Raw genomic sequence first — 26,656 nt, 5'->3', positions numbered from 1 at the left:
TGGCTATTACTCTTTCAATTACTTTACCAAAAGCCGATAGTTGGCTTATTATTATTATTGATCTGTAGTTTTGGGGCTGCTTGGACTAGCGGACATAATTGAATTTGATCACGAATTCTTCATCAGTTAGTCCACTCCAATGGTTTGATACCCATTCTGGAGGAAAATTCCAAAAGATAACGCTCTGTTTTCCAAGAACAAGCTCACCAAAATCACATTTCAGAAACTATCTTAAGCTGATTGGCTCCTGAATCTTGGTGTATGAATTCATCTCATAGAATACATATTAATGACTCCTGCCCAATACATTCTTGAATAATCGAAATTCGTCTCAGTTATTTCGATATTTATCTAGAGATATTATTCCCATTCAGTGAGAAGCAAATTTAATTGGTGAGTCGGCTTGATATCTATTGGTTTAGCCTGTGGAAATCATGATTGTTATGAATATGTAAGGGAATAGCTTGAAGTCTTCGGAAATGTTAACCCATATTAAATCTTCACCATTATCTAGAAGTATAAAATATTCATCCCACTGTTTCTATTTTGCACTCCTCATTGGAGAATTCGAATTGAATATCCTTATCTTATCTCATCCAATGTCATACCTTCATGATCATACACAACAATCTCAGTGTTCTGCGGATATCAATACGGATCTGTGGGTTAGTGTGCAGAAATATCTCTTTTCCAATATTGCAGGATTGAATCGAGTGAAACTGGCTGAGTACCTAGATTAGAAAGTTGTATTCGAATTGTGAATTAGAAATAGAAGGAGGTAAAATATTCATTTTGACAAGTATCTTCAGAATTGAACTATTTGTGCAAGTACGAAAAGGGTGAGTTTGACATGGAAAAGCTTCTTAGCCATACATGTCAAGAATTTGAAAAATATTGCTCTATCTAAGCTGGGTCTTACAAAGATTGATCGGTTAATCAACACTTGATGAACGAATAAACATCGATTTGTTTTCAATCGATAATTCATTAATGGGCATTCCGAATATAATACTTGCATTAAATTAATATTTGAATGCATTTTTTCAATGACAATATGAATAAAATGGAAAAGCATAGAATGGAAAAAAGTGATATGTACTACAAAATTTTTTCAACGCAACGTATTCTTCCAATGATGAGCTATTTTTTATGAAAAATCTATCACCAATTAGGAAGTGGTTAGAAAATTCAAATATGCGGTATTATATAGAGAAAAATTCGAAAAGGTAAGGTCTTTCACCATTACAAAGTTTGTTATGTAACCTCTACGGGGGGTGGAGTTTTTTTATAGTATTTTTAACATTTCTCCAAAATGGATAAACCTTTTGTTACTCACGATGATTTGATCACTGATAGGTTCTTTATCAACTCTCATCTTATTTTTGGGATTTGGTTTTCTAACCATTTCATCATGGAACTCGAATTTTCACTTTTCCCGTGTAAATCCATCTTCAACATATGCAATCAAGCTTATAACCTATTTCTGTAGTGGGAAGAGAATCGAAATGCGAAATTGTTTTCTGAGAACGATTTAATGGCTTATTTCAGCGACTTGGCGAAAAAAATCCAAAGTAATTCGGATTATGGACAAAATACTAAATGCTGATTATTAATAGAGGGGAAGTCTTCGACTGTACAAATATTTTAACAGTAGATTCTTGAAGTAAGAGGAAAACTTTTCTCTTACCATTTTTTCCGAATCAGCTCGGTTTGAAAGATACAGGTTGTTATGAAACCATAAAAAAAATTATTTTTAGTTCTCACATACGGCTTCTTCGAATGAAATGAATTTCGAAATATAATTCTTCATTCGTTTATTGAATCCTTTTCGAACACAAGATATAACCCACGTCTTCCAGTTTTCTCATTATGACCAGTGCTCACCATAAAAATATCAAAAATTCAAAGAATGCTCCTTTTTCGAGTAATTTGATATTCGAAAATTAAAAAGTATCTGTGAAATTTAAAAATACATTTTTGTTTAAAAGAACCATAGATGTGTATTGTTACAGATTCAGCTAGTTATTCTTAAAGTAATTTTGACTTTCCAGGGGTGACACAGCTCATTATGAAAGCAAAATGGCTATATCTTTTTATCAGAGCAGAATTGGAAAAAATGGTATGGGAAAAAAGTGTTTCTTTTGACCTCAAGAATCTACTGTTATAATATTTTTACGAGTCAAAGACTCAACTATTAGATATTGCTTATTGCAGAGTACTTTAAACTGAAAACATTCCTTGAGCGACAGTGCGACGTAGTTAACCGTAGAAGATGTTTACGGCAAATTACATCCATAACCTTATTACAGAAGCACCGGATAAGATATATTTAGCGAAAAAAGTTTTATACATTTTAGGTTGCATTAATTTATGGGCATAATGTGCGCATGTAGAAGACATGCATTGCTACTTTCAATGATTTGGGATCAGCTGTTTCAGTAACTATACCTGATACTTAAACTGAAATTATACGAAGTTTTACTGTAACTGGTTCTATCTACAAAATTTAGAAAATCTCCCTTCAGTTTTCAGTACTAGAGATATGAGGGCGTTTCCTAACTTTCTACTCTATAATCTTTGTATAGTCGAGATATATTTGAAGGTGGAAGTACTGAGAAAAATAAAAAATTTATTCCTTAGTAACGTCAGCATATACGTGAAAACCTAGTGTTTTCCCATAACCCATGAAAAAGTCCATGTTGACAGCGAAAATGTTGTCTCCGTTCCCTATTTTCTTGAAATTTTGAGATCGAACTTCTTAGTTTCCGAATAGTCTCATAACTTTTCTTGAAGTTTCTAATACAAAAGGCTCAAAATATTCAGAAAATTGTTGGTCATTAGCATTACGCGAGTCTGAATGAAAGAAGCTGAATGAAGGAATTGAATCACATAATTCAAGTGCAAAACTTGTTTTGCTATCACATCGCAATTACATAGCTGTAGAGTCATTCGGGGTAACTGAGCGCAGAGGGTAAGTGTGCGCAGTGCGTATATCTCGACTATGCAATGTATGAAAGAGGGGTTCATTTGGGTGAAGCAAGGGCGCAGAATCGCCAAATTAGTTTTTCATAAGAGTGCGCCGTGCGACGTTTCGTTAACTTTTTATTTGCAATCAATCAAATCCACCAGTTTTCTTGTTAATTTTTAGCATCTCTGCAAAATCTGCCAGGTCCAAGTTCCGAGTCCGAAAGTGTTAAACAATATTTTATTCGATTATGCGCATATTAATCTAAATATATAATCAAAAATTTTAGGTTTTCTTAGCTGCTCAACTCTATAAGAACGTCAATTCAAATTTGGGGAAAGTGTGCGCATAGATTCGTTATATGGGCATTTGCTCTGTGAGGAATAAATTATGACCTTGTTGATTTTCTTGGTTGAGACTCGATCAATATTGTCCTATTTGTTCAGAAAAATATGAAGAGCCACCAACAGGGGAATGTATCAAGTGTTGTGTTCACCATGAATGGTGGCACGAACAATAATGCAATGCTTGTAAAAAGGCGCTTCTGTATTGAGAATAAACAGTATTTCTCTAATATTATAACATTTTTATGACACTATTTTGTAATTTGTTTTGATTGTGTGGTTCACTAAGCACTGCGTTCACTTACCCCGTGAGGGTGCGCACACTTACCCGCAATACGGGGCATGTGAACGCACTCCGACTTTCACCATTAAATTTCTTTTTGCGGAAAGAAAACATTTTTGTTTGTTTGCTTTTTGATGTTTTTTTATAGATCAGAAAATTCTCTATCTTATGAATATGTTTTAATTTTCCTAATTTCCACATTTGAAACAGGGTATGGCTTGAAAGTTGAAAGGCAAAAGTGCGCAGAGTTGCCCCGAATGACTCTATATATCGGTATTGTGATGGCGACTTACGTGTAGTGGTTAAATAACTCATCCTAGAAAAAATTCTGCAAAACAATTTCGATTCAATTAAGGATTTGCCTCAAATACGCTAATCAAATTGAATTGCACTGGCAAGCTCATTGGGATTAGATCAATATTTTGGGACAATTTTTTTAAAACTGTATTTCGTCTTTGGTGGTATTTATATATTCGAATACTGAACTAATAGTTTCTCTTATAGGTTGCAGACACACAAAATGTGAATCTTCTCCAATGTGTTGTAAAAAATGGGGTTAATTGCTAAGAAGAGAGTAAACGCTCCAGAGAAACCGATTGTAGTTGAGGCGCACGAGAAGACGTCAACCTCCAAAAATAAAGTTCACCGTAATGCTACAGATAGAATACCGCCGGTCATTCAAGAAACAACGGAAGAGGATAATTCTTCGAACCATAAAAAGCAAGATACAGAAATTCCTATTGCCCGTACAGATCAGTCTATGAAGACTGATGGACCATGTGAGGGAAAATCGTCCGATTCGACGACAAGAAACAGTTACATCGCACCGGAGACAGGTCATTCCAGTCGTCGAAATGGGAATAACATTTCGGTGCAAAACAGAAACATCACAAGAACCAACAGTGTACCCAATAGCGTTAGATCAACGGACATAAATTCGAGCGTGCAAAGTTTAACGTGAGTATTTTTAAGGGAGCATTACGGTCATTTTTCAATTCAATTTGGAGTAGTCCATAATATATTAATTTTTCAGAGGAAACGTATAAGTCAGTCACTGTCTGTAGGTAAGCAGCTTCTTTTGAAGAAGGTACTCGTGACATATCCAGCAAAAATCAACCGGTCTTGAATAATTTAGGCTAAAATATGGATATGTTCGTCTTTCAAGAGTATATAACCTTCTCATAGCAAAGATAGGCGACCAACATCTGATAAGCTTCTCTGTCCCGAGCCTTATGGCAGAAAAGTGTAATTCCGAATTCGCCCATTGAAATCTACCCTAAACGAATCCACAGAATCGAAGAAGCATAAGCGAATTACTTATTTTGCTATCCCAATTTGCTCATAAATTAATAAATCCTAGAAATATAATAATATTGCTCGAAAATTCCGATTCACCTTGTATACTTGCTTCAGGAATGAATGACATCGCGTACAGCTGTGAAAAGTCTAAATTATATTGCATTATCAGGACTATTAAGTCCTTGCAGTAGGATTTTAAATTTTGGAATTTAGGTTGGTATTGACCCATAGATCAATTACATTTATGTCTATGCATCGAAGATATTTCAAATTCAGTATTGTTGCTTGTAATTTGGTCTCTCAAACAAATTGAGGAGATTATGGTTATTGTAAATGTTGATTTAACGAAATACTCTTCTAGGTGATATTTCTTTTCTGTGGTCGAACTACAGAAATAATTACCCAATCATCATTGGTTACCAACTCTTATTAAACTACCAAGTGAGAGTTTCGGATGATTTGAGAAACAGCTAGGAAATTCTCTCAGAAATGTTCATGTGCAAAATTAGGCTAGAGGTTAATGTGATTGAAATATTGACGTATTTTCGCAGCTGAACGCTGTGTTCAAACGAAGGTCATCAACCTTCAGATTCATAACCAAATGCAATAATGGAAAACGAATATTTTTGGAACGACCCTTATTTTGAGCCAATATCCTTCAATAATCTTGATAGTGTAAGCGTTTCCCAAAACATATTCAATAATGAAGCAACCATGATCAGTAATTACCACTTAGAATGTAATACCCTTATTGAGTGAATCTTGACTCGTACAAATATTTTAACATTTCTTCCTCTACCGATTCGGCCATCATAAAAAGATACACTGCGCAAAAAAATTAACGCACATTCTGAAAATCTCAATTTTAATGAAAGTTAACTCTACATTGACTTTATAACTTGTTTTTTATGTTCTCTCGGGAAGGTTTTGAACGAAACAAGACACATTAAATGGAAGAAAAATTCAGGATTTCACCGAATCTTATGTGAAAGAAGAGAAATGAACAATTTTCAAAATACTGAAATGCTGATAAGTGATTTAATACTTGGTATTTCCACCCCTTGCGTTAATTACAGCTCGGCAACGACGGTTCATACTCAAAATGAGTGATCTTAAAATGTTCTGATCTAATCCTTCCCAGATTTCTCCGAGTTGGATTTCAAGTCATTAAGAGTAGCTGGATGATTTTCTGAACTTCTCAGCCTTCTATTGAGGTTGTCCCAAACCTGCTCAATCGGATTGAGATCTGGACTTCTTGCTGGCCATTCCATTCGAGAGACTTCAACCTCTTCAAGGTACTCCTGAACGATGCGCGCACGATGGGGTCTGGCATTATCGAAAGCATTATCGTCCATAAAAATGAAATTTTCACCAATGTATGGGGCAAATGGCACTACATGCTCTTCAAGAATGTTCCTTATATACTTATCAACATTCATAGCTCCATTATCAACGACCACTAGGTTTGTGCGAGCAGTCAAAGATATTCCACCTCATACCATAATCGATCCTCCCCCGAAACCAGTAGTATTCAGGAAATTGCACTGAGCATATCTTTCATGTGGACGTCTGTATACAAGGGAACGTCGATCACAATGGTAGAGGCAGAATCTAGACTCATCTGTGTAGAGAACTCTTTCCCAATCGGCCTCTTCCCAATGGATATGCTCCAAACGCGCCCTTCGATGGGCTGGGGTAAGAGCTGGGCCTCTTGCCGCGACACGAGGCCTTAAATCATATTCTCTGAGGCGATTTCTTATTGTCTGAGTGCTAATTTGCACCTCATGAGTTTGCTCAAGCTGAATTTGAAGGAGGCGAGCGGTTGCAAACCGTTGTCTCAACGAAGAAACTCTCAAGTAACGTTCTTGAATGGCAGTTGTTACTCGTGGTCTAGCCTGTCCTGGTCTTCGGACATTCATACCTGTCTCCCTGAATCGCTGCAACATTCTGGACACACTCGTATGGGAAACTCCAAACCTTTCTGCAATTTTTTTGTATGTCCACCCTTCTTCTCGAGTGTTCTTCTAGTGTAGAAAATCAACCGAAAGAAAAACTATTGATCACTAGAATTGATCGAGAACAACTGATTTTAGAATGGAGCCAATTCATTCAAAATCTGATAATATCATCCTTTTTTATTCCTGCTCGGAAAAAACATCTGTATTGAAGAAAACCGAAAGTGGATAACATATGCATGCATAATTCTGATAAAAATAATTATCATTGAGAACACCTGCAGTTGTAGAAGAAATTTGAGATTTCTATAATGTGCGTTAATTTTTTTGCGCAGTGTATATCCATATAAACTTTTTCCAATGTGCTGTGCCACCCCTGAAAAAACAAAATTACCTTCAGAATAACTAGCTAAATTTGTGACACGACGCATCTGTGTATCATTTAAGCAGAGTTGTATTTAGCTTAAGTACCCAATTTTTCAAATCGCTCAGATACTTTTCAATTTTTGAACATCAAATTAATCAAAAATGACGCAATATACGAGGAAATATGAAGAATACTTTCATTTTATAAAATGTTCAAAGATTCATTAGATAGCGTCCAACTTAGTTTCAATTTCAATTCAAGTTCTTTGAATTTTTGGTATTTTTATGGTACGTTATATATATATATCATATTGAGAAAATGGATGATATCGAATAAATGAGAATATTTCGAAATTCATTCGATGAAACCGTAAATGAAGAAAGTGTTTCTTTTCATCTCAAGAATCTACTGTTGAAATATTTGTAAGAGTCAAAGACTCACCCTGTATAAATAATAAATAAGCATATAAATGTTTGGAAAATGAAATGATTTATATGAAAGCAATGAAATGTTGAAACTTTTTATTGTTTTTTAATCATTTTGGTTTTTGCTAGTAGTTTTTATTTCAGCACTCGTCAGTGACTTCCTTGTTCAATCGAAGGATATTCAATTTCTTTCCTAGCATATTATTATAAAGTACAGGAGAAATGTTAGAATGAATTTCACAGCGTTACAGTTTTACAAGAGGATTTTCATAATAGAGCAGTGCTTCTATCTCGAAATAACATTTCGAAAGAAAAATTTTTGATTGAACTTCCTCGCAAATACATCCGTCGAAAATAAAGTAATCTACGAACATTTTTTAAATCGAATCGGAACCTGACAGTTTCTCGACATTTCTTATGGAGGCCCATTTTCAAAATTCATTCATGAATAGTATACACTGAAGAAATTCGAAAATAATGAACAATTATTTTGTAGTACATCCCTGAAACCATTTTTTGTGTTCCACATTACGCTCGACATTACATGACTTTCTGTGAATACAAGATTTATCCAATTGATTTCAAATTAAAAAAAAAATTATGTGACTTAGTAATGACAGGGTTCTTGTTGATCTGGATTGCAGAGACCCAGTTGGACAAAATGCCGACGTTTCGATTTATTTTAAATCATCATCAGGGCTATTGCCAGTTGATCTCTATTGTCATCACAAATAATCATAAAACTGAGGACGAAACAACAATAGTCATTACTAAGTCACAGTATCACATTGGTCTTTTAAATTAACCCAATAAATAATTATGCCTGTGAAATGTTTGATTGGTTATTATGCTGTTCAACTATATTATATATTTGGGCTATGTAGCACTTGGCATACAACCCTTCAATTAACAATTTTCGAGCATAAAAAAAGCATTAAACGCTTGAAACCTAGTCACGGTCACTTACTGATGAAAATTTATTCTCTGAACGCGAATCATAAATGGAAAATCGTTGTACAGAAGTTAAAGTTTTATGGAAAGTTCTCTTCCGCTCGTTACGCTTTCCATTCGAATTTTCAACATACCTACCTAATTTGTGTGGGCATTGACTGAAACCAGTTTTGAAGGTTGGAATAATTTCGATTTGTACTATCGCAAAGTTCCAATGGGTATATGGTAAATCCCTATGCTTATCATAATGCAAAAGAATATTCAGTAGGTGAAGATTACACTATTCGTTATTCGCCAAAATGTGACACTGGAAATGAAGTGTAAATAAATCTTGAGGTTGGATGCAACCCACAGCACAACGAAACAATCTAATTGTCAGATGGCGTTCAATTGATTGCCGTGTCTGTAATTTAGATCGGTTCCTTTATTGGGTCTTATTTCTAAGTAACACTGCGTAAACTCGCCAAAAATTTACATCACAGACGATTGGAAAGCATTTAATTCACTTATGGTGAAGGGTCTACTAGGCCTTTTGTTGAAGATACGTTAAATTCGATTTGTTTCGTGAGGTTAATAGGACGAATAATAAGAATTAATTAAGATGCATACTACCCCCTTATATGAACAACAATAAGTGCTACGATCTAAATCCAATTTGTCATCGTCAGGACAACGAAAGGGAGAACGTTCCACCGAAGAAGTGTAGATGCTGACCATGGTTTCGGTCTCATTTGACCTCGTCAGGCCCACACAACTCCTTCTCCGATGAAAAACGCTTGGAATTGACGGACCCTAATCAATTACTAGTACCTAGTAGCCGGTTCAATCCCCTCCAAATCGGCACCCAGACGAAGATAATGGCGTATGTCCCATATTTCCTCTTATTCAGTAGGTTCGTAAATAGGATGGTTTAGAAATGAAGCTACCTATATATCCCATTATTGAGTGAATTGTTTTCAAATAGGTTAATGAAGTAACATTCAGAGCCTGAAATAATGTATAATCCTAGTGATTTTTTTAAATTACACTCAGCTATCTTAATGATACGGCGGTGGAAAAACAATCGCCTGAGTTTAGTTTGAAATTATGAATTCATCAGACCCCTGGTAAACTTAAGCTTAAATCGCCGTTTGGGTTTAGCTCAACTCTCTTCGGTGGAACGTTCTCTATTCAGTTGTACTGTTGTACCAACGATGCCAAATAGGCTACTTCAATTCAGATCGTAAAACTTTTTGATATCCAATATCGGCGGGTGGTATGCATCTAAATCAATTCTTTTTGGTAGAATCGTTCTTGTTTCTGCTATATCTAAATGCTGATATTTCTTTCTTTTTAGAGTTATCCGTGAACAATACTGTTGCTGTTCCAAATGGTCTAGATGTGAAAGGATTCTTGGTTTGACAGTTGGAATAATGGCCATCATAATTGTGATACTTATAGTTGTGATAGGTATTCTGTCCTCAAACTCTACACGATCAAATTTTTCGGGGTTATCATTAGCTCTCTAATGAAATACTTCATGCTGTGTATATATTATAATTGTACTCATAATCTTTTCTTCTGTAGCTCATATTGAATTACATGTTATTTTTCGTGATATCAAGGTAAACCTCAATTTCCTTCAAACCTTTACTCACGATCCTACTTCCAAATATACCAGGCTCCCATACAACATTGTGTTAACGTGGAGACGATTTTTATAAGGATGAACTTGTGAGATTGATCAAAATTTCATTCAAAATACAAATTTTGGTCGATGAACTTATACTTAATTCTAATTCTGATATTTTTCAATGGTTACATTTTTAGATATCATCCCAAAAATAATCAAAAATTAATGATTTCTCATCTATCGTTACTAGATCGTTACTATTGAATTTCTTCAGATATGACGCAGTATATATTATTTTTTAATGTTCACCACAACATATGCTCCCCAAGTGCTGTAAAATACTGATAGATAATTACCTCGGTTTATTTGCCATTACTTGAATTCTACCTTCTTGGAAGCGCAGAAATGTGTGCTTCAGTTCATTTATTTCCTGACCGACCGTGGTCTTTTTAGCGAACCCTCAAACCCTCCTTTAGTCTTTGACGAATAGTTGTACTTTCGTTATTCTGCATGGGAGTCATTGTTGAATGTAGGATTCTACAGAGTAGGTGAATTGTAAATATTCCTCACAACGACGCCCTGGTTTCTCTTAAAAACCCCATCCTCCTGTTGGAATGTTAATCACTGCACTGTACCTATGAGGGACAACAATCCCCAAACCGGTCTAGAGTTTGTGTTGAGATGTTTCAGCCTCTCTGGGAATTCCTGCGCTGAATCATGACTAGCTCGCATTAATGACGCTCTATGAAGAATGTCACAGTAACGTCCACTGTAATGACGTCCAAAAGACCTCAATTTTACGTCGACGACTTGATGAATTGTATTCAGCTGTAGAGAATACGTTTTTTGTTCCCGCGTATTTCTTTCCACTTCCCCGCGCTCATTTCTGTATCCAGAGTGTTATCTTTCCCGCTATTCGTACTATTCGATCTACAGCAGTGCAGGAAAGTATCATTTTCTGCACTTTTAATCAAAATATACCTATGTTGCGAGCTCATTCATTTGAATCTATTGTATCAATAAACAAATGTGTGAGAGTGCTTGTTATGTTTATACGCACTTTGATCAGAGACGTTTAAATTATCTCAGAAATTTATTGACCAGTACTTTTCAATATCATCAAATGATGATTATTTTTAAGAACATTGTTAATGTATCTTTACAGCAGCTTCGCATCGAAAGGATGATCTGAATCCATTATTTGAAGCGGCATATTCAAATGTATTCATGCTAAATTTCATAATTTTTTTTAATTAAAAAAATGTTTAAGCGGAGTAAGCCTTGAACTAGTATACGTTATGCAGATTCAAAAAGAAATTATTGGAATGTACTCTTGTTGATATAGAATGTGCTGTACACATTGATTCTAGGTGGATAGCCTATTTAACGTTTTTCATGGGTTGTCGCATCTGTTCTATTTTTTCATTAATTTGAGCTGATTTGTGCCGTCATTTTTTTCAATTGATATTTCACCAAATTTATTGAATTCTCTAATTCCCTTTATAATCGAGAATTACGATAAAGTTAAATGAACATTATTTCGTGAAACTCTTTGAAGATGTACTAAATTCTGGACGAAGGAAAACTGAAATAGGGGTTCTTTTTTCCCGACATTATGTTTTTCAGAATATTATCGAGATATTCGTAAAAATTTCAACGAAACAACCTAGGCGTGTGTAGCATAATTCAATAAGTATTCATTGGAAAAAAAAGTGTTAGACTAGCTGTTTCTTCTTAAAGTTCGCGATTTCCTGGATAATCCCAAAAATTTTCGTGACGAGATCAATGATACAAGTTATCAAAAAATTTTTTTTTCACTCATTTGAGTATTAGGGAACAAGAAAACACAAATCTTGATTTCCGAGGTAAAATCAAGGTAGTAAGTTTGAACGTCACCACTGAGTAACAAGAAAGCAAAATCTTTTATTTCATTTCACCGGTTGATATCCACTTTTTCCAAAAGTTCACAGGTGGACCATTCAATAAGTACATTCCGTGCAATGTCTTCAGAATTGTATCAAATAAATTCAATTTTCATTTCAACAATATTCATTAATGAGCATACAATTAGGAGATTATTTCACACAAGTGAAAATTATCGATATTTTGCACTAGTGCAAAATTATCAGGTCCCTCAAAATAAATGCAGACGTAATTACAAACGTTTATTATTTATTAAAGTAACATGAAAACTGTTAAACCTAGTTATTGAAACTTTTTACGATTAAAAACGCAATTATTGAAATTTATGACTGAACAATTCGAAGTTTGTTGTTGGTCAAGAACAACGTTACTTGAAGCAGAAGTTGAAACTGATAAAACCCTAAACTCGTTGTTTTCACTGTTTCTCATTCTCTTTATTATTTCCTCGTGAAACTCTTTATCGAGTTGTAGATATGGTTTTATTGAACCGATATGTCCCGTTATTTTCGTTAGCTGGTTTTCGTAAATTTTCGCTATCGAGACCTGCTTTTTGGACAGACAGCTTTGTCCATTTTGCGATCTCGTGTCTACCAACTGGAATGTTCTTGAACCATATACCATTATTTGAAATTCTTGATTCGGTATAAGAAACAGACGATTCGTCGTTAGATCCTCGTTTTGACAAAAGTTTTTTCTATAATCTTGAAAAAAAGCTTTGATAAGAAAAATCAAATAAAAAAAACGGTTAATTTGACCTACCTAACGGGGCAGATGTCTTCATAAGTAGTGTTTCTGTTAATCTGCGGCCTCCTCCTTGGTAGGTTTTCGAAAACACTGGATTACATTCTATTCTATTTGTGCTTGCTCCTTCATTAAACTTTTCTTCTTGAAAGAAATCCGTCAAAGACTTGGCTACCTCACCCCCTCGAAATGCTAGCTCTTAAGATATGAGACCCTCCGTCCTGTTTTCATCGTTAAGCTTCAAAATTTTCAGCAATTCTTTGTAAGTAAAAGCCGATGAGCTTTCTTTCCTCTTTTCTGGGTTCATTTCTAATATTCTGCGCGCAGCATCTCGTGCACCTCTAGCAGATTTAAATCTTACATCATTATATAGATCTATTGCAATGCTGAAATCTTCGCAATATTTTTCCTGAACAAGTTTTGCTGTCACGTTCCACATTGTTTTCACCACACTTTCTTTATAAAGGGATCCGTTCTTCTTGCGCATGTTGCTTGCCCAGTTCTTTAGAATGAATGCAATTTTTTCCACCGAAGTTTCTCATTCTAATAAGTGATTTCTTTCGGCACAAAACTCTTGAAATTGTCACCATACTGAAGTTTTTGACTTTTTCGTATTCGTTGGCGTAGGATTGTCTATATTCTTATCAATATCTACAGCAGAAGCGTTGCCAAATCGCGACATTTCACTTAAAAAATTTGACAATGGGTTTTTTATAAAGGCACTCGAGCGCTCCCCGCACTCCTGCTTGCACTAGTTAAATTAAAATTTAATATATAACTTTCATTTTATTTATATTTATTTTTATTACATCAATTACAGAAATTAGAATTAGCTTTTTGACACTCGATCTTATGACAATTGCTATTCAAAACATGCGTCCCTAGATTCTTTTTTCTTCACTCATAGCACATAGTTTCCGTTGCGATAAATAAATAAATAAATCTCTTTTTTCCAGGATAATTTACAAATTATAAAGAAATGGCGTCATGAAACAATACTTTCTTAACCTAGAGTACCCCACTTGAAGCCAAGAAATCATTAAGACAATAAGGTTCCAAATTTATCAGATATTCCTTAACTTTTTTCTTGAAAACACTATCAAATCGTAATAACTTTATTTAATTTGGAAGACAGTTATAAAATTTGATGCATCTATAATACGTACCCCTTTCTGTTATTGACAATGAATGAGGAGGATAATTTATATTCAGTCTTCTTGTGGCCTGAGATGAAAAATTTTCATTGTATTTGAATAGATATAGGAAGCATTCATATATGTACAATGCATGGATGGTAAATATAGGAACGGGTTTTCTATTCGAATATATAGATTTTGGGCGCGCTCTTCAAATTGTTCAATAGGATAATTGAACAGACGATTTAAAAAAGATCAAAAAACTTTTTTCTTTGAAGTAAGAGATCAGAAACCTGGTCCAAAATATGTTTATTATAATATGAAGAATTCATATCAACTATCCAACAGATTAAATTGAAAAGCAGGAAGAAGGCTGTCACGGATGCACCATATCAATCCTGCTAATTTGTTACATCTACAACTAGGAAGGTAGGTAGGTACCTATGCTTTTAAAGATTACATATTCTTCATTCACTGAGGGATCGAATATCTGTGCTATGTGAAATATTTCCATGAACGTATCTTTTCGTCAGCAAGTTAGTGTACCGTATATTACAATATAATGATAAGTTATCGAATTTCACATGAGCAATATATTCAAATCATCGATGAACAAAAGAAGTAGGTACTGCCATATCTTCCACTAACTGAGTTATCTTATACAATTAATAGTTCATTGAACATCGAAGAGTAGGGAGGAATAGCGAGCACACGAGAATTGATAAGTTCACTCGGCCATATACAACTTTGCAGTTTGACCAGATTAATTGAACGACCTGTCGGTATAGTTGAGTCCTGTGATCCTTAGTGACCTAGACTCCGAGATCAAGGTTAGTCGCGTGAGAATTCTTTTACGGCGGGTTCTATTACCTTTTGATATAGGGAGAATAATTGACTCGATATAATACGGTAAGTCTCGTACTTCATATTTCATTATTCCATTTCATTATGGAAATGAACTGTACATGGTGAGTACAAAACTTCGAAACCCTAAAATACAAAAAAAATTAATGGAATATTTCGTTCACCTTTTCTGAAAGAACATAATGAACATATTATTGATAACCAGTAGTTCATATTGAGTTTTTTCGAGAAGTTTCCTCCGATACTTCGCTATAATACAATGAAATACAGGGTGTCCGAGTTGAAGTGAACCTTATTGTGGAAACTAGAGTAGCTGGAAGAAAAAATTGAATACAAAACTTGTCTATAATCGATTGAACTTTCATTTTTTTTAACCCACAAATAATACAGGGTGCTCCGTTTTTTCCCTATTGGTATCAATTTTCTTATTTTAAATGGAAAACTCTATATATTATTGCATTTTTGAATAATAATAATAATAATAATAACAATAATAAAGGGCCTTTATTTTGTACTCTATGAATACAATCATAAGGCGAAGTTTAGCCTATAGCTATTCTACTTAACCTCCTTCCTTGTCAAATTTCAAGGTAACTTTGGTAGGACAACCATTGTCCTATATAGCACCTATTCTGAGATATTCGACTTTTTCCCAAAATTTTGACAGCTGTAGGTGCTCACTAAAATAGCTGATACTAGCAAAATTTTGCACAGCTCTTGTCAACATATTGCATCATACGTTACATCTTTATTTTTAGATATTATGATACATATACGGGGTCTTCCAAAATTAAAATTAAAAAATTCAAACAGAAGTTCAATCAAAACTTAATTTTTTTAAGTGGCAACCTATATTTTTTTCTTATTCATCATGTAGAGCAGGTTAAAATGAGCAAAAAATATGTTTAAATTTTTTTGTAAAGTGAATAGTTTCAGAAATATGGACGAAAAATTTCATTTTTTGTAAGAACCAACCATAATTATTAATTGGTGATGCTGCAATATTTTTTTTGATAAATTTGATTAACGGCTTTGAATGCGGCTACAGTGAACGAGTTCAAGAACAAGTACGATTTGTGGAGGAGTGGTATGGTGTGAGCATTCAGTTGTTTGGTTTTTTTCTCCTATTATTATTCCTGTTCAGTTATTAACTAGTATGACAGTAGAATTGTTGTTTTCCTTTTTTTATATTTTGAGCGCATAGGTATTTTACCTCCACTCTTACTGTAATTTTATAATAATAATAATAAAAAAAAAACTAAATTGACTAATGAAAGACTCTTTCACTGATAATGAGTACTCGCTCCCAATAAAATAAAAGTATTTCAATTTTAAAGGGAGACTCAACTAACAGATAAATTTTTCTCAAAATAATCAAGTAGTTGTCTGACAACACAAAAGAAAACTCAAAAATACACAGATAAGTGCTAGTTTCCATAGTTACCATATTCTATCAGCTTACTTAATTAATTATCGTTGGTTCTTATGAGAAAATACACTTTTTCGTCCATATTTCTGAAACTATTCACTTAACAGAAAAAGTTTAAATACATTTTTTGCTCGTTTTAATCTGCTCTACATGATTAACAAGAAGAAAAATAGAGGTTGTCATCTGAAAAAATTAAGTTGAAGTGATTGCACTCCTATTTGAATTTTTAAATTCAATTATTGAAGATCCTGTAGAGATGTAACGTATGATCCAATATGTTGACAAGAGCTGGGCAAAATTTGGTTTTGATGCATTCATTAGAAAACTAGTATCAGCTATTTTAGTGAGCACCTACAGCTGTCACAATTTTAGTAAAAAGTCCAATATCTCAGAATAGGTGCTATATAGGACCATGGTTGTCCTACCAAAGTTACCCTAAAATTTGACAAGGAATTTAAAAATGCAACAATATACAGAGTATTCCATTTAAAATAAGAAAGTTAATACCAATATGGAGAAAAAACGGAACACCCTGTATTAAGGTGGGTTATAAAAAATAAAAGTTCAATCGATTATAGACAAGTTTTGTATTAAACATTTTCTTTTAGCTCCTTTAGTTTCCACAATAAGGTATATAGGGACACTTTAACTCAGACACCCTGTACAATCTATCTTATAGCATGTACGGAGTGGAAAAATTCGAAGGGATTGAATGAGAGCTCTGAGCTCTATATTCGTAAGAGCTGCGGAAAAATGGATGGCATATTTTAAACCTCGATTTTAAAAAGATGGATGATGGCCAAATCCAGATCTCTCTTCCACCTCTTGTTTTCAAGTTATAAGTACAAACTAATTTTTCGGCTCTCTGCATTGTTGCCTCTATTTCGTGAAGTTTCAGTTTTATCGAAAAACCAATATAACATTCTAGACGAAGTTTTTTTCAGTGCGCCACTTACATGAAGAACATTACAACTTTTAACATCAAACAATAATTGTAGCATGCGGATGAGATACAGTTTTAGCAGAGGTTAGCTCAACGGGGTACCATACAATTTGGCGTAATGAATTGATGTGGCCGATACTTGATGAAAATTTATAATTGAACTTAAAACAGATTAAACGATTTTCCCAAATTGAGTGTTTGAACCACGACGCGTGTTTCGCTATCAGTTCAGCTTCACCTACCTGAAGATGCTATTGTGATAGCAAAACTCGTGTCGTGGTTCAAAAACACAATTTGTGAAAATCGTATAATCTGTTTCAAGTTACATTTGGCGTATGAACTTAGGAAAAACTCCAGTAAGAAAACCTTTCTTCCCGCGAGTAGAGTGGATTGTAAGAGATGAAACTGTTTACAAAATGTCTGTGACTAGATTCCCAGACTCGGGATCTGTGTCCAGTCCCGACTGACGAATTCAAATGACTCAATTACCAAACAAGTCTCTTGGTCTTACTCGGGATCCTTGTTCACTCCCGACAATTGTAAAAGGGGTTTTGAGGTTATGTTCGCGAATCGTATAATATTATTTATGAATAGTTGCGACAAAATTCAAGGAGTCATTCCTTATCAAAAAATAGTGTGGGCTTTTTATGAATCAAGATTGAAAAGACAGGAGAAAATACTATCTTGGAATTTGAGAATGGAAGGTGTAGCAAAGTATGCAATTCTAACTAGTGAGAAAGTTGAGTATTGCTTAGTGTAAATTGATCCAGAGGAATTGCCAGACCAAAAAGGTAGTGGTTCTGTTTAAAATGTTCACCCTAGATTTTTCATTTCAAGATTGCTCTTTTTTCTCTTTATAAATGTGATGATTTGAAAATAAAATATACTTAAACGACATATTTATCTTTAACTACATAGTTACATGCACGATTGAAATATGAATCATTGTTTCTATTTGGCTGGGTATAAGCTTATGATTTGTAGTGAAAATTGAGTTTTTCGCTACTCCATTCACTGCTTAATAATTTCATTGCACCAGTGCAGTGTGCATCGTTGAATTCGGGACCGAATATCAGTCCCGAATTCAATGACGTCACACTGGACTAGTCACAGCCTTACAAAATAAGCTGAAACATTTCATCTCACACTGCAAAAATTGATCCTTTCCTCGAAGAAAAAAAAAGTCTCCTCTTAAGCCCGTTTGTAACAGCCGAGAGAGAATTCTGTACAAAATTTTGGCAAGAAAACGGCAGAGATTTTTTTTATGCAATTGAACAGTGCATTCTACCGAAATTGCGTATGTAACTGCATAGAATTCACGGCGCCTGAATTCACGAGTAAATTCCATAGAGAATTCCCGGCTATTGCAAACGGGCTTTAGTTACCAGAAAATTTTATCTGAAATGAAAAAAAACAAAAGCAGAAAAATTTGAGATCATGAAGTAAGTTCTTTACATCAAATATTGACCTAAAATTCACAACTCAATTCAAAAGGGATTTGGAAACCGTATGAATAGCCCTTAAACCATCCTGAAATTCATAAATGGGATAATGATTAAACGAATGATTTATGGTTTCTTCCGGTTCCCCGCATTGGCCGCATTCACAACTAGGAATCTCAACTGAATTCCATCGGAAAAGCATAATATTGCAAGGTCCGTGACCTGTTCTCATACGATTCAGAATACACCATTTTTCCTGGGATGATCAAAATTAAGAACTCTATTCGAGGGATCACTAATCTTTGGTTGAAAATAGTAGTAGTTCAGTCTGACAAATGTCCTTGTCCCTCACATTCGAAAAGGAAAGCGCTGGACAATAAGGGTTTAAGCGACTTCTGATTTGGATTCGTATTTTGAGGAATATGGTACAGAATTGGAAATGAGTCGGGAAAGGAGTGAAATTTATTCGAAGAATATAGACCTGCGGTCTATCTACGACTATGGGGAGGTACAATGTTTGAAAGAACTGGTAACTATTGAATAGGTGGAGATATCTAATAGTTCCAATAATAATTCTTAAGAAAGACATTTTTTGCACATAAGTACTATTAGCCCAACAGGGCAACAATATTCAGCAGCCGCAGAAAAACAAATTTAGGGCTGACGTTCGAACAGTAGCTGCATCAGCATCCCATAAAATACCAGCTAGTTTACAGGAATTTATTCCTAGCTTTCAACTTCAGACGCATATTTTTCAAATCTGCTTTGAAATTTAACGAGAAATCCAGCACAACTCCTATACTCCATTCACATTAATTTTAGCAGTCGGTTGGCCATGAAATAATTTTCTCAAGTTTTGTAACTAGAACGGAGTAAGATTGGCACTCATGAAATGTCGTTAATGTCATAACGCCGTTGTCACAACTAATATCAATTTTTATTACGAAAATGCCGACAGTTATTGAAAAAAGAGACAAGGTTTCAGAAAGTGCTCTTTAGAATTCAGGACCGCTCATTCAAATAGTTATACTCTGATATTCTAAAATCCACAATACGTCAGACGGAAGCGTCATTCAATGTAAGAGAATTTATATAATGTTTCATCTGAATCTAAACGACGTACCTACATATATTTCAGCTGAATATTTCCACAATCAGAAAGATTGCATTGTGAATGAAGAGGATGACAAAGAATTTCCTTCTATTGGGAGACCAAAAAAAGTGGTGGCATTTGACCATTTTATGTTTGAGTGAATTAATGCGAAAAGTTAACTACAGGATTTTCGATGAATGTCATCGTAGAAATAAGTTCCCGAAAATTGATTATCCCATTTTTCATTTGTCTTGTCATATACATTTTAAATGTCTTAAGGTACCAATAAATACCTAATTATTATCATTATATCAATGTATTAAGATGAACATCCACAAATACGCGCCAGTTGTCCTGTTAATTGTTTATTCATGTGAAATTTTTGTTCAAAGGTGAAGTTCATCTTGACTTGAAACTTCCTTTAAATCCTTTTACTTATATTGATGCAAGATGATTTTTGTTGAAGAATTTAACATTCTTGTAATTATCTGTTAATTCCTTCGGGAGATATCTATTCCCAACCACTGCATCATATGCATTTCATCTTCGGGTTGATATTTTTGAAATCTACAACTGATGTAACGTAATTCAACCTTTAGCCAAAGAAGATAACGAACATTAACTCTCCTCAAGCTAGTGCATATTATGATGAGTATTATACTGATCTCTTGTATTTTCCATGCAAATAACTGGATTTGGTATGCCTTCAATCAGTTTTGTATAAACTTCAACTATGTTCGTCACATATTTTCCGAAGAGATTCGACATTGTAATAAAATACGTAATAACAGAAACTTTTACGTAGAACGGGCAACATAGCGTTTATAAAACGCCAAAATGTTTTGACAAGCGTCATAACCCCACATTTTAGTACTATACAGAGTGAAATGTGTCAAATTTCCATGGCCAACCCACTGCTAAAATAAAAGTGAATGGAATATAGATATTTCGGATTCAAGAAAAAGGAAATACCTAAAACTAAGCTCAATTCTCTGTACTTTTGAGGATTATTCAAATGAAATATGAAACCTCATATTTATTCGGGTAAGGACTCAAACGCCACTCGAAAAAGTAAATCCTCAAAATTTCTAAATCTGTAGATAGATTATTCTCCATACATTTCAAATCAGAACGACGGAATGCGAGGGCAATATCATCAGCGTATATAATCACACAGATACAGGGTGTCCCGGATAAGATGGGAAACATTTCAATATGAAATAAAGAATACTTAGAGGGTCACGAAAAACCCCCATATGTAATATTTAGAAGCTCTAGATTCTGATTTACAGGGTGTTTTCAAAATTTGAATGCAAATTAACCACTCTACCTTCCGAACGAAGTCATCGGTTTATCCGAAATTTGAATGAAGATAGCTCCAATGAAGTTCCAGAAAACGACGATCAAATATCATTCGATTTGCAGGACCGTATCACATAAATTTGGGCAGTTCTTAAAAGTTCTAAAAATCACCCTGTACAATGAATTTCATGATCACCTCGATGAACAACAATAACAATTTCTATTTTTCCTGAAACCCCTTTGACAATTTTAGAAAACGTCTTCTTGGGTCGATTCAAGTTGATGTTTTATCGAGCATATTTCATAAAATATGACTGCCTATATATTTGAGTGAGTAAGTCATTCGTTTCAAATTACATATAAAGGTCGATGGAAGTTTTATTGGGAATATGTTTCGATTAGATTTTTAATTGTCGTATATACGAGTATGGAATTCTATATGCAATTGAACATTTTCATCGTTAGAATTTTTCCCCAATCACTTAATTATCATAAATAATTTTCGATCATGATGAATTTGAACTAAAAGCTACTTTTCTGTTGTTATGGGATTAATATTCAGATCTAGAGATAACGGATGCTAATTCAGATATAGATAATTGAAAATAAAATACTTCAATGTACTAGATAAACAAAAATTCAGTTTGTTTATATCGATTGATCTCGATTCTATCTTCGTCATTGGATACATTTAAGCATTGACCTCCCCGATACGATCCAGTCGATGATCATAAGTGACAGTGTATTGATCTAATTTATTTTCAGGTGCATGTCGTGAACAATGAAGATTTTGGTGCTATCTCTAATATGGGCTGTTTGTTCTGCTAAGCCCACAATTTTTTCAGACCCCAAGCCCACACCGACTTGCGGATATGAGGTATGAATATTTATGTTCAATGTTGAATTGTTTCCTAGCTGATTAATCGAACAGGTTGTTTCATTACGATATGTGTAACAAGCTGATATTACTTATGAGTAGGTACAAGATAAAACTTCCTTCCACATTAATTCTTGAAAGTTTACTTTTGATATCCCTCGCATATTTCAGACATTTTCAATGGCTCCAGATATACAGGATATTCGGATTTAACGTTCATATAATTCAGTGTTTAATTCTATGGGTCAAAATATGAAAAAACTTTTCATCAAATTAGGTCCTGAAATGCATACCACGGGCGCTTGACCCTCCTCAACGTGACCAACAAAACACAGTGTGGTCAAACGAAAACTTAATACCTCAATTTTCCGGTTTCGAAATAAAAATGTAGAAAATGTCATGGACCTGTTAATTTCTGATTCGAAGGGGAACAATGTTCTTCTTTGCATCACCGTAACTTCAATCCCCTAACGGATGAACACAACACCTTTATTTTGTATAGGTATAAGGGGTGTTTTGCGATACTTCATTTTGAAGATCTCATCGAGTACTATCTGATCCTGAAATTTCGCTCCAAAATTTTCTTATAACGCGAAATGACTTGTAAAATAGTTGAAGAGTACCTACTTAAATACTTTTGTGATTAGTTTATTAAATGCTGGAAATGAGCAACATTCACTTCCATGCGGTAATCTAAGTTCACGTTCACGTCCTTCACTCAAAATTTCTGGGTAATTTGACGGCATTTATCAATTATCCGAGTTCGCAAATTATCCAGTGACTCATGCTGGGTACCGTAAATCTTGGATTCCAGGTGATCCCTCAACAAAAGGGGAGCGAAATCAGGTGATCTGGGTGGCCAGTCAATATGTTCCATTCTTCCAATCCAGGAGTGAGGAAAATCTGCATCTAAGAACTGACGCACCAGTTGAACGAAGTTGACGTGGTGCGCCATATTGTTCGAAAATGTTTGATAGTCTTCTGCATTCTCCAATACTTAGGCGAGGGCTGGAAAAATAGCGATCTAAGAAAATCAAAAAATGCATTTTTTCGAAATAAATTTTTCCATTAGGTATAGATATTTATTCTCATTTTTAATCAGATGTAAGTATGTTGGTTTTAATTAATGTGAATATTGTATTTCATGTGGTATCGACAAAGATAGAATCCTTCAAGGAAAATTCTATCCAGACAACTCTCAAAGCTTATTGATTTACTGTCGACAACTAATCTATCTACAAATATATACAGGCTGGGCGTTTCAAAACGAAACAGACGAGATAACAGGCGGAATAAATTTATTTCGAAAAAATGCTTGGACACGTCGATTTTTGTTTCGAGGGGGACAACTTTTAAGGTCAAATTCACAACTATATCGCTTCATCCCTTAGTGTCAGAACACCAACCCCTAAATTTTGAATAGGAAAGATAGGGTGGGTGATACCTCATTTGAAAGGCCTTTTTGTGCTATATTCAGCGTATTAATTTTTTTTCTCATTTAATGCATTCGTTCTCGAGATATTCAATTTTGAATTTCGTACAGTACCAGTCATTCCGCTAACCATGCTATGGGAAATCATCAAATATTTGACTAATTCATTCTGTGGGTACGATGTTAACCGTTAATTGTCAACATTAGACAACAAAATAATTATTATTGTTAATTACTTTCTTCAACAATTAAGGTGGTTGTCTCGTCTGTTTCGTTTTAAAAAGCCCACCCTGTATTGTATTGGAAGTTAGAATGATATTTCATCAAAGAGCTGATGCGTTCAATGTTCATGTCCTAAATGTTCTGAATGTACGGTTATTGTTTGAACAATAATTTCAGAAATTCTCAAATTAAGTTAAGTTTAATTCTGCGGAGTTTGTTTGAAACCACATGAAATTTAATCTTTATATATTAATCAGAACCAACATAAACATTAAACATATCTGATGAAAAATGAGAATATACAGCTTTCATCGAAAAATTTATATTGGAAAAATCTATTTTTAGATTAATTTTCAATTTCGTCGTTGAGTAGAGCAGAAATTTAGGGTAATCGCTTGAAAAATTTTCCATACTTTTTAATTCGAACGTCGAGATCGTGGATTCACGATCTTATGTAACCTTGATGCACCGGACTGATTCATTCCGCCCGTTCGGAGTGTGAATAAATCAGTACAACGATAACAACGCGCGCGGTCGGACGTCGCTTCTGTACTCCGGATTTTCCTGGAGATTTTCCGCGGAAAATTGTTTTGCGCAAATTTTGCTTCGTAATGAATGAAAGGTTTTATGGTCATTTCGAAGCTTTGATGAAGAATCGACATTTAAATAGTTTGGTGTTAATTCGGTGATTGTAGGTTGTAGGTACTTTGGTTTTAGTCGAGTAATTTTTTCGAATGATAAACTGTAAGTAAGTACGGAATGAATTCTTCGTTAATGAAATATTCAGGTTTACCAAATACTTCATTACTCAGTGTAAACACATTTGTTTTTGCAATTCTAATTTCATATCAGAATCCAAAATGGTCCTCCATGCTTCAATATAAAATGAGAAACACAATTTGAACTTTCCGTTTTTATTCTCAATATGATGGAGCAAATTTTCTATGTGAATTCGAGTAAGCAGGTTGAAGGAAAAATTGTTTTGAAATTCCTATAAAAATTATGACGACCAAAAATATTTTCTCTCGGGCATTTCATTTTCATCCATTTTTTCAGTATTTGCCCTCCCTCTACCGTTCATTAAATTTTTATGTGCGATGATTATTTCATTCATTCGAGAAAAACATTAATCTATTGATGTTTCATAGGACAAAATGATGAAGGTAATAGCTCTATTTTATATTGATGTGGTTTTGGATTTCATTACTAATTTTTATTTCTTTCAGTTATTTGATCCTCAATTCAAAAAAGTTCATATTATATTTATTCATATGTATTATTACTTAACTCAATAAGTTGCCGTGAAAGGAACAAATGTACGCATGCATTTACTTTCATATATTTCTTTCGCATCAAATCGTCCGATGACATTTCTTTCGTGTTGAAGACCAAAATGATATCAAATATTTGAAAATTTTTACGTTCGTAAAATGAAATAACGAATAATACATATAAACAAATATCGAATATTAGTTATTCCATCGAAGAGGCACCTTCATCGCCATGAATGATAAACAAGTAAAGCAAATGCAATTTTGAGTAACTTTATTCCAGCAGATTTTTCAATAAGAATATTAATGAGGGTCGCCATTTCCACAGGATTATAATCAGCTCTCTTTTCTGTGAACTGAAAAAAAAAATACTAATTAACTAAAAACCTATGCACGGAAATTGGGAGAAAGGAATCAAAATTTTTCATTTCATTATCATTAGGTATTTGAAAATATATGGTTAAATAAAATATTTAATTTATACATTTATTTGTGCAATGAGATGAACTGTGATTTGTAAAGCAATTTTATGTAGTTATTCTAAATTGAAATCGGGTTCAACTGGTGTGTAATGAACCGAATAGAATTTCAAAAGAATAGAGTCTCATTGGATTGATAATCAATTTATATAATAGGAAAATTTAAATTTCGAAATATTTCCCATTCCATTTAAACGGACGATATGTTTTGTAACTTCAGGCACTCTCGAGTTCAATTTGGGATACTCAAAAAAATTCTTCTTGAATGATTTGTTAGGTTACGGTCGAACGCCTTTTGAACATTGTTTCAATTCTCGCTCGGTCCATCGTCGTTATACTTGAGAATTTTTAATGTATCTAGTAGTTCTTAGAAATCTTCCCTGTTGATGAATCTTTGATTTTCTTGACCTTTGAACCTTTTGTACCTACCTTTAAATAAGGTCATCTATTCCTATAAAAAAAAATACAAAATAGAAATTTCTCAGATAGTTCAATTTTCTGGTAATTCCTATCTGGAATTTTGGTTCAGTTGATAGAATGGAGTGCCCAAGAGTGTTCTTGAAGAATTAAATTTGCTTAATTTTCATGTGAAAAAAATTCGATTCCTTTCGAAAAGTTGTTTTAAGCTATATTAATCTTGCATCCATATCCAATCCCCAAAAAATTATTTAATTTTGTCTGAAATCAATATGAAAAATGAACCTCTCATTCAATGAAAGCTACTAAATATATCCAATTTTCGGGCCAGTGAACCTATCAAATTTATTCAGAATTTTTCATTCATCCCCATCACATTTGGGAAAGGAAGGAATATTAAAATATTCGAACTAATAAAAGCACCTTTTTCCGACCTTTACAACTATCACTTCTGAATTTCTTCGATTGAATGATAATTCAATTCATTATTACCGCCTATCAAGAGATTACAACTTGTTTTCAAATTGTTCTCCAAGATTCTTGTAATCAATGAAAATTTCATATTAAAATGATATTCTGCAATTCATTTTCATTAATTGTAGCCTGAACACGATTTGCTAATATTGATTGACCAAAGTTGAACGAGATTTGATGAAAGCCAATAAGGAAACCATATATTTAAATAGAATGATTAAATGGTTTTGACATTTCATATAATTATTTCACTGAACATTATTATATCAATAGCGATAGACGTGTGTCCATGCGTCTCTAGTACATGTTCTACATGTACGTGGTTCAATACGCGGTTTAATATAACTCTTCTGAAGGCAGTGCTGCTTTTAGTATTTTTTGTCTTTGCTATATTGGACGGAATAACAGAA

At 33.9% G+C, this 26,656-nt stretch overlaps 2 protein-coding genes across 7 annotated transcripts in view; both read left to right on the top strand.

Moving 5' to 3' along the window:
- The first annotated feature begins 627 nt into the window (after positions 1–627).
- LOC123322608 lies at positions 628–10,188 on the top strand. The gene is made up of 3 exons (XM_044910562.1): positions 628–839; positions 4,097–4,549; positions 9,926–10,188. The coding sequence occupies exons 2-3, from the start codon at positions 4,143–4,145 to the stop codon at positions 10,095–10,097; spliced, it is 579 nt and encodes a 192-aa protein (XP_044766497.1). The 5' UTR covers positions 628–839; positions 4,097–4,142; the 3' UTR covers positions 10,098–10,188.
- A 4,522-nt stretch (positions 10,189–14,710) lies between these two features.
- LOC123310708 (lysosomal alpha-mannosidase) overlaps positions 14,711–26,656 on the top strand; it is a 41,313-nt gene continuing 29,367 nt past the window's right edge. For 3 of the 6 annotated variants that reach the window (XM_044894347.1, XM_044894339.1, XM_044894330.1), the window contains exon 1: positions 21,780–21,951. In XM_044894347.1, the coding sequence (XP_044750282.1) occupies positions 21,856–21,951 (96 nt within the window). In that variant the 5' untranslated portion in view covers positions 21,780–21,855. Of the gene's footprint in view, positions 14,911–21,779; positions 21,952–24,330; positions 24,350–26,656 lie in introns of those variants that run through there. The other 3 variants (XM_044894362.1, XM_044894354.1, XM_044894370.1) reach the window with 3 other exon arrangements.

This window comes from Coccinella septempunctata, chromosome 1 (genome assembly GCF_907165205.1).
Source record: "Coccinella septempunctata chromosome 1, icCocSept1.1, whole genome shotgun sequence".
Classification (NCBI taxonomy): Eukaryota; Metazoa; Arthropoda; class Insecta; order Coleoptera; family Coccinellidae; genus Coccinella; species Coccinella septempunctata.
The sequence above is the reverse complement of the archived record's forward strand: the minus strand, read 5'-3'. Positions and strand labels throughout refer to the sequence as shown.

Bases quoted from the DNA above. Each gene is read 5' to 3' on its own strand.
- LOC123322608 (XM_044910562.1), top strand. From the start codon at position 4,143: ATGGGGTTAATTGCTAAGAAGAGAGTAAACGCTCCAGAGAAACCGATT. The intron at 4,550-9,925 runs GTGAGTATTTTT...CTTTCTTTTTAG, and splicing joins TCGAGCGTGCAAAGTTTAAC to AGTTATCCGTGAACAATACT.